The 8,994-nt window shown below is 39.9% G+C and overlaps 2 protein-coding genes across 3 annotated transcripts in view; one reads left to right on the forward strand and one right to left on the reverse strand.

Moving 5' to 3' along the window:
* Window positions 1–2,280: 2,280 nt before the first annotated feature.
* On the forward strand, window positions 2,281–7,302 carry SSB (Sjogren syndrome antigen B (autoantigen La)). 2 transcript variants are annotated; one of them, XM_009081355.1, is made up of 11 exons: window positions 2,281–2,446; window positions 3,809–3,912; window positions 4,079–4,253; window positions 4,400–4,507; window positions 4,606–4,706; window positions 4,947–5,018; window positions 5,105–5,147; window positions 5,834–5,974; window positions 6,121–6,304; window positions 6,464–6,595; window positions 7,197–7,302. In XM_009081355.1, exons 1-11 carry the CDS (start codon window positions 2,381–2,383, stop codon window positions 7,292–7,294), a joined length of 1,224 nt encoding a protein of 407 aa, XP_009079603.1. In that variant the 5' UTR covers window positions 2,281–2,380; the 3' UTR covers window positions 7,295–7,302. The 2 variants fall into 2 exon arrangements, with proteins under 2 accessions (XP_009079603.1, XP_009079604.1); XM_009081356.1 differs by having other exon boundaries at window positions 7,203–7,294.
* A 15-nt stretch (window positions 7,303–7,317) lies between these two features.
* The window catches only part of METTL5 (methyltransferase like 5), a 5,201-nt gene continuing 3,524 nt past the window's right edge, over window positions 7,318–8,994 (reverse strand). Inside the window, exons 6-7 of the mRNA XM_009081357.1 lie at window positions 8,239–8,288; window positions 7,318–7,413 (exon numbers count right to left, since the gene is read on the reverse strand). Coding sequence (XP_009079605.1) covers window positions 7,360–7,413; window positions 8,239–8,288 — 104 coding nt within the window. The 3' untranslated portion in view covers window positions 7,318–7,359. The remainder of the gene's footprint in view (window positions 7,414–8,238; window positions 8,289–8,994) is intronic.

Genomic DNA, 8,994 nt, shown 5'->3' on the forward strand with positions numbered 1-8,994 from the left:
CTTGTGACTGGCTGACTCGATGGAAGGTGGGGAGGGAAGATTCCCCTAACCAGCTCAGTCAGAGCGCACAGCAGATTGTCTCTGTTGTGGAGATCCAGAACATACTGTTAATGCATTTTTTAAAACAGGGTACGTGACTGAAGTACAAATTATTTTTCTTAGAATCATAGAATCGACCGGGTTGGAAGAGACCTCAAAGATCATTGAGTCCAACCCCACCGTGGTTACTAGACCATGGCACTAAGTGCCACATCCAGTCTCAGCTTGAAAACCTCCAGGGATGGTGAATACACCAAAAAGGGCAGCCCATTCCAATGCCTGATTACTCTCTCTGTAAAAAATCTCTTCCTAATATCCAACCTAAACCTCCCCTGGCAGAGCTTGAGTCTGTGCCCTCTTGTCCTCCTGCTGGTTGCCTGGGAGAAGAGACCAACCCCCACCTGACTCCAACCTCCTTTCAGGGAGTTGTAGAGGGTGATAAGGTCTCCCCTGAGCCTCCTCTTCTCCAGGCTAAACAACCCCAGCTCCCTCAGCCTCTCCTCATAGCACTTGTGCTAATATGCAAGAGAGCAGGGTTTTTTTCACATCCCTAAATGTAAATCCCATAAATTAGTACGTTGTTGTAATGATTGAGCTGTACAGTGAAAAGTACCCATAAGAGAATGGCTCATTATGTATGTTACCTAGTGCATAAAAACTCTGCTACACCTGGAGAAAAAAACTTCACAGTGTGAGTTAAATTGCCAAACAAAGCTTTGGGAATGTGCAGAGGCACACAGCTACCACTCAGTACTGAGGATGTAGTTAAATGTCAAACTGAGCCTACTACAACTGCTTGCTGCCACAGAAAGGTGCTTTCTAACTCATTTTTTTTCTCCACTTGTGCTCCTTGCTCTAACACTTTACTAGTGTTTATACAAGCTGAATGAAGTCAGTGATAAATCTGTATACTGAAACTGTTCTTCCCTTGAGTGTGGGTTGCCTTTCTGTTGGATCAGGTGTTAGAGTAGCACCCAAGGAGTGTGGTCAGTGAGTTGATTGCATGGAAAAAGCTGAGGCTGCTCCATAGACTGCCACTAAACTACACCAAATCTGGTGTAATGTAAAATAGAACCCTGGTTTCTCTCACAAGTTGGGTGTTGGGGACAACAGCACAGGGGAGTTTTTAGTTCCAGCACCGGAATGTGGTGGTGAACTGTCAGTCTCCTTAGGGTGGCTCATGTGTGACGTCTCTGAATTAACTTCAGCTGTCAGCTTGGTACTCTGCCCTGGGTTTTGTTAAGTGCTCCATAGAAAAACAGATCACACTGTGCGTAGCCGTCAAGCAACACTTGCTGAAACCATGTTTTAAAGAGTGTTACAGTGTTAGGTACAGGTGGAAGCACAGTAGTAGAGACCAGTATGCACATTTTAAGGCTGTAAGTGCCAAAGAACTACAGGTGAGTCCAGGGATGCAATGTAGCTTCACGATCAGGAAGAGGAGGAAATGGGAATATTGCAATAGGCTGAACAATGATTGAGGAGTAAACTACTAAAATAAGAAGATGGGGCTGCCAAGTGTGTGTTCTGATGAATTTCCTGTGAAAAGGGTGTAGGGGAGAGTTTTCTCTGTGTCTCTGTAGCAAATCATCTTGAGGCTCTGAGAGATGTTACTGTCCTGTGAGTGGCAGAAGAGCAGGAGGTGTATGCTTAACTCTCCCAATAAACCAAGCAAGACATGAGTGCAAACCCATCTTCACCAGTAGTCTTCATGATCACTGCTTTGTGAACTGGGGCAACTGAGGGCAGTGAAACTGCTTCATCTTCTGTAGCTGAGTTTGAAAAGTATGTTAGGGAGAAAGAAGAAATCTGTACTTCATGGTTCAAAACTGAATTCAGACCAATTTCTGACAGCTTTATAAAGCTCCATTTTTCCTCAAGGGTTAATCCTCACACTCTGTCCTTATCTTAAGAGTAACTGGGTAGACATTTTTCAATCTCAGTTCATTTTCTGGCCAGTAGTTGCTTTCTTACAAACCCTCTAGTGCAAGTAGTGACTGAATCTGATGTACTGAGATTACACACTTGCTGCCAGTTAAGAAAAGTTACTTCCATGATAAAATGTCTGTTACCTAAGATACGTGATTCAGTCTTCAAGCAGAACTGCACTGAAGACAGATTTGTCAAGGACAGAACTAGACATCTTTGGGATGTGTTAGTGAATGCAAATAGTTTTATTCCTTTCTTCAGTAAATTCTTTGAACTTTCAAGGATTAAACAGGAGACGGAAACTGCAGTGAGCTGCAGTGAAATGCAATGCTATATGAATGTAAGTCTGTAGAAAGTACTATTCAGTACTTAGTGTCTTTGCTCTGTATTCTCTTCAACAGAGCTGGTGAAAATGGCTGAAAATGGCAATGGTGAAAACATGTCTATCTTGGAAAGCAAAATCTGTCAGCAAATTGAGGTAAGCTCCATTTATAGTTGGGGATCTGGACTGAGGACTTGGCTAATGGGAAGCTCACTCTATGGGGAGCCCAACCTGAATCTTCAGCTCATTGAAAAATGTCTGCAACAGTATTTAACGCTTTGAAATAATCATACTTGCAGTGTAAGCTGACAGTTATACTTGTCTAGAGTTGCTTGTGAAACCACCATTTAAAAACAGAAAAGGTTTAACTTGCTAGAATTTTAGGTGCTACAGCAAGTGAAGGAATCATTAAACAATTTATTGCCATGTTTGCTGGGGTTATTCTGTCTATGCAGATAGGAATTCTATATACCTTATTAATGTTTTTAAAATACTGCTACTCTGGAATCTGTGATGGGCCAAGTATTAATAAATTGTAACAGCAAGTTATGCAATGTGCTACTTTGTAGCTCATTGCTACAAATTACAATTAAACTTACATGCCTACTTTGGATTCACTGTTTCTCTGTCTAGAGGTTTGGAGGGTTACCCGACAACAAAACCATTTTCCTGAAGAACAAAAATACAGCTGCACATCAATGCCCCTTACCATATGGAGCTATTATTTCTGTATATAACAAACAAACAAAACCCAGAGATTGAGGAAAAACATTTGACAGAACTAGACTTTTGGTGAAATGAGTTTGAGGTATTGTTGTGAAACTTGCACTGTGGTAGTGGTGGAAACATTCCAGCTTATCCTGTGGCTTCAAGTATTTGACTCTAGTTAGATGACTGCTAGCAAGAAAATGAATCTGATTAACTTGTCTTTCTTGTACTGAATTGTCTTCTCATGATGGAAAGATCAAAATAAGAACATAGTAATTCAATAAAAAATCCCAAAAATTTAAAATAACAGTTGTTTTTATCTTACGATATTTTCTTGAGTGAGTCCTAGAAATTCTAGTCTGTGTATGATTTCTCAGTGTGGCAAATAAAATATTCTTGCTTATACACTCTCCAAATAAGGAGTAAACCCCAAATCTGTTGTGACAAATTCGATTTTTGACTCTGCAGAGCTTGATCAGGGTGATGAGTACTTAGATGTTAACAGAATAAGTTTCACCCCTTTCCTAAACAAAATTGCAGTCTGCCTCATTAGTCCCATCAGATGAAGCACTGGTTTGCTGGGGGCCTTTTTGGTTTTGTTTTGCTTTTTACAGCTTACATGTTTTGTAAGCTTTTGGCAAAGCATCACTTTAAAGCAGGAAGCAATAGTTTCACAGTTCCTAATTGTTCAGATTAAGTAATTTTGGTATGTCTCAACCTACTGCAGTAAGGTGTGAGATGAAAAGGAGCTTTTAAGACTGAATGTTTAAAGACAAATCTCTTTTCCCTTCCTCCCCTTCTCTTTTGCAGTACTATTTTGGCAATCACAATTTACCAAGAGACAAGTTCCTAAAGGAACAGATCAAACTAGATGATGGCTGGGTGCCTTTAGAAGTAATGATCAAATTCAACAGGTAAAACAAAGTGCAAGTAATGTGTATAGAAGAGTAACTTTGAGCTACTTAACTTCTACTTGGAGCTAAATGTTCCTGGTGTGCATGTACAATTCCTGTTGCTGTTTTACCATCTGGCCACAGCTTTGCCTGTATAGTTGTAATTATGTGTCTGCTTACTCCATAGGTTAAGTCGCCTTTCCAAAGATTTTAGTGTTATTGTAGAAGCACTAAGAAAATCCAAGACTGGTTTAATGGAAATTAATGAAGACAAAACTAAAATCAGAAGATCTCCAAATAAACCCCTTCCTGAATTAAATGACCAGTATAAGGCTGCAATTAAAAACAGATCTGTGTATGTTGTAAGTAAATTTCTTCCTTTATTCTGTGCTGTTTGCATGACTTTGAAAACCGTTTAAGTAAAGGTTGAATTAACTCATACTAGATCATTTATGTACCACAAACTGACTCTTAGCAATGTACTCAGGTTATAATTTCTGTCTTGCAGAAAGGCTTTCCACTAGATGCCACTCTTGATGATATCAAAGAATGGCTTGAGGATAAAGGTCCAGTGGAAAACATCCAAATGAGAAGAACACTGCAGAGAACATTTAAGGTAGCTCTAGCCGTGGACATTTACACCTGGAGCAGGGATCCCCCTGGGCAACTGCTGTTCAATTACTTTAACACTGAATGTCTCTTACCATTTAACAGGGATCAATATTTGCAGTTTTTGATAGTGTTGAATCTGCTAAGAAGTTCACAGAGATACCAAATCAAAAGTACAAAGACACAGAGCTGATAGTACTTTTCAAGTAAGTCCTCTTAACAGATATATAACACTAAGGGGGTCAGGGGTGGATTTAGCCAAGAACCTGGCTTGACTTGAGAAGTATTAAGTTTCTACACTGCTGTGCAGGTATTGATAGCTGTACCTTTTGGAGATGAGCATCTCAACTTGTAATAATAAACTTGGCTGTCTCTTGTCTACTGCTGTCTTATAAAGTGATTATAATAGAATACTTTATATTAACTTAGCTTCTATTTTGTTGAAGGGAGGAGTATTGTACAAAGAAGAATGAAGAACGGAGGCAAAACAAAGTAGAAGCAAAAGCAAGAGCTAAGCAGTAAGTCATTATCCATTGAAGTGCCTGGTTTTGCTCGCCTGACCACACTTGAACTGACTCATAACTAATGTAACTTTTTTCTACAGGGAAAAAGAAGAAAAACAGAAACAAGCAGCAGATGCTGAAATGGTATGGGTTTCTTAAATCTTTATACCTGAAAACCATGGAATGCTTGCTTTTTTTTTCAATCCACATACATGTTCTTGCACCTACATTTTGTAAAGCTAATGTGGGATTCAGAGTTTAAAATACTGTTTCATAGAGCACTTTGTAGAAAGTTACTTTAGCTTTTTCAACTAACCTACAGTAGGACTTTGTTTTTTCATGGTTTTCAATCTTATTTTCAGTAGACTAATCTTGTTTAAAGGCTCATGTCCTGAATTTAAATGATTAGGCGTGTTTGTGTGTTCAGAAGTGATCCTGAATGCACCATTGAGATGTCTGCTCTTCTGTGGCATTTAAGGGATCCATTGAGGATTTTATTATATAGATTTTCAGCCTGAGGTATCAGCCTTCAGAAAACTGTTTTGTAGAATTTAAAGAGTGTACCTCTCCTATGGGAAAGGAGTCCTAAGTTCCACGTAAGTGTATCATAATGAGCAAAGAAAATTTAAAACAGGAAAAAAGGAGGGAGGACACACAGTGCAAGATTTGGACATCAGCATAACAAAGCTAAGTAGCAAAAATGCTTGAGTTACTGTAACTTCAGTTGCTGATTTATCACTGTCAAGTTTTAATAGTCTCAAGATTGGGGGGGGAATATGAATATTCAAACTCTTAAATGAAAATGTGGGGTTTTTATAAATTTCATTTAGAAGTCCCTGGAAGAAAAGACAGGATGCCTTTTGAAGTTTTCTGGTGATCTGGATGATCAGACATGCAGAGAAGATCTCCACGATGTATTTTCTGGTCACGGAGAAATCAAGTGGATACACTTTGTCAGAGGTGCAAAGGAGGTCAGTAAAATATTAGCAAGGACTTAAGATCTTTGTATTGAAGTTGAAAAATGAATGATTAAATGCTTGTTCTCTTATGTAATCATAAGAGACAAGTTATTAATCGTAAGACAAAAACATACGCAAATGCCACTCTTCTTTTTAAGGGAATTATCCTATTTAAGGATATTGCCAAAGAAGCTCTGGAAAAAGCCAAAGCAGCACATAATGGAAACTTACAGCTTCGGAACAAGGATGTTGTATGGGAAGTGCTAGAAGGAGATGCAGAGAAAGAAGCTCTGAAAAAAATACTGGAAGATCAGCAAGAATTGCTGAAACAGAAAACAAAAGGTCCTTCTTTAATTAATTTAAGCCTTTATAATGTCCTAGTGTGTGAAATTCAGTCTAAGCAGTGAATATATACTACACACTGACTAACTGTAAAGCATTCCTTTGAGCTTGCCAGTTAAAGACAAATGATACAAAGTTCCTGATTTTGTATCTCCACAGGGCGCAAAATTAAAGGAAAAGGAAGAGGGGGAAAGGTAATTCAAGGTGCACAAAAAGGAAAAATACAGTTTCAGGGCAAGAAAATTAAGTTTGAGAATGAAGAAGAAGGTGGTGAAGATGATACTAAAACAGGTATGTCATTCTGAGCACTGGATGCAGCTTCTTTAGTGCATGGAGCTGCTTTCTGGAGAAGGACTCGTGTTTCTTACAAGTGTTGCAGATTTGGCCCTGCATTGTAGTATTTGTGTCCTCTTGTCAGTATCAGTAGAGTAACTTTAAGGGTCTTGTGCTTGATTCCTTCCAGAACTGTCCAAAAAGCATACTGATATAACTACGAGGTAGGTAAGGCTGTTCAAAGCATTCTGCATTGAAAGATGGTTGCTGTCAGCAACATGACACAACTGCACAGAACCTGTCTCTTGAGTGGTGTTTTTTCCTTGAGGATATAAGACAAGATAGTTCTGCCTGTCAATACTTAGCTTGGAGAAGAGGAATTGCTAAGGCTCTGTTCATTGGACATAACATCTGCCTGAGCAAAACAAAGTGACACCTACTCAACCTCAACATCTAGAAGCTTAAATCACAGTAATAAGCAAATCCTTTAGTGTAGCAGTGGCTGTAGATCAACTAGGACTCATCCTTGAACTTACAGGGTAGGAATGGTTGTTTTTTTCAGAAGATTCCAGGTAATGCTTTCCTAAACCCTAAACTGACCACATATTCAATCTTGCAGAATCAGCAAGTCCCAAGAAGAGACCACGAGAGGAAATGGAAAAGGAGGAACCCGCACCAAAACAACTGAAAACAGAAAATGGAGATGGCAATCAGTAATACTAAAAACATAAAAAGGTTACAGTTTTTATTGTTCCATTTTCAATAGGTTGTAAAGATGTGCCTCAGTTCATTGGTTTCTTGGCAGAAAGTCTAATGAAATCCACTTCAATGTCAACCTACGATTAGAGAAAAAGCTTCATTTTGTTGGGTTACAGCCTTGCTTTTTGTTTAAGCAGCATGCTTACTCCTAACATGCAACCCTGGGAAACTTTTATATTTATAGCTTTGTTTATACTGTATGATCCTCTCCATTTTTCTGGCATCTCATTCAAATGTAAAAGGTTCTGGACTTTGTAATCTTGTGGTTATGTTGAATAGCAGCTGGCAATAAATTCAGAACTTAAACCCACTTACTCCTGAAGCCTGGTTACTGTGAGTACCAAAGATGAGGGACAGACTCCAATCCTATGGTAATGGATGGGAGACATGTCTTCCAGGCCAGCATTCAGTACTCAAGAACTTGCCTGTGAGCTTAAGCTTTCACACTTTGGTATCCTGACTAGACATTTGTGGGATGAAGTGCACAGCTTCTTCCTGCTCCCCTCAAGGGTTCTGTGAGTGATTTCACTGGCTGTAGCTATTTGGAGTAGAGAGCACAGAGCACTGAAACAATGCGCCAGCTGTAACCTCCTAGTTAACTCTGGCCTTCAGCACTGACTTCAGTCTGAGTCCCAGTTGCAGACAGAATCAAGCAGACAGCTATTAGAGCTGAGCTGAGAAGGTACCCTTAGCTTTGTCACAGCTAGTTGCAGTGCTGGCTTTAATCTTTGTTTTTGTTTCACTGGCATTACAATAATTCTTTTCCCTGTTCCGCTACAAAATGTAACAGCAATGGAACTTGATACTCTGAGTGAACTCTCAAGTGCTGTGAGCATTTCACATCCAGTACATCTCGCCCTAAAAATAGAGCATTTATCAGTTATGTTAGGTTTTATACTTACTGATTTCTTCTTATGAAACTTGTATGATGCTGGTAGGTCAAATCTAAGTTCTGTGAACAGTACAAAGAACACTTGTGTGACTGAAATGTTAAAGGTTAATGACAATCAGCCATTTGCAAAACAAGCAGATGCTTTGCTGGGGCTAATGTTGCACCCCCCAACAAACAGGAGGAAGAGAGTTGGGGTGTGTGGTGGCAAAACCTGTGATCTGTCTAAGAACAGCCCATGTGCAGAGGAGGTGTTAGCTGTTTTGCCAGGTGGGATAATGCTTCTTATCATGCTAGTTTCCTCCCTTACACAACTGGCTCAGGTACAAAACCCCCCAACCCGGGGGAGTTATCAGGATAGTCACAGCAGGCCTGAAATGTATTCATCCCCTCTGGTAAGTTATAACTGGCTCAACTACACTGGCAGGGGAAACAGCTCTCATGTCTTCGAAGGGCTAATGAACTAGCACCCCCAGACCCATTTCTGGGGCCTTCCACCAGAGGACTGCACTTGCTCCACAGCGTTGCATCAGATAGTGCAAGACTTCCCCCACCTAACCTGAACGTCTGTGAACCCACTGAGCTTCACATTGTGTGGCTGCCCCCATCCCCAGCATATCAAAACTGTGACCATCACTTTAACCAATAATCAGATCTCATTGCTGGATCCACAAGTGGTGATACCTTTCTTCTCCACCATCTACTCTTATCCTTTCTTTATTTCTTTACCTTTCTTTGTTGGAGAATGGCTAAGAGAGCAGGGATATAA

This window comes from Acanthisitta chloris, unplaced genomic scaffold, assembly GCF_000695815.1.
Source record: "Acanthisitta chloris isolate BGI_N310 unplaced genomic scaffold, ASM69581v1 scaffold32528, whole genome shotgun sequence".
Classification (NCBI taxonomy): Eukaryota; Metazoa; Chordata; class Aves; order Passeriformes; family Acanthisittidae; genus Acanthisitta; species Acanthisitta chloris.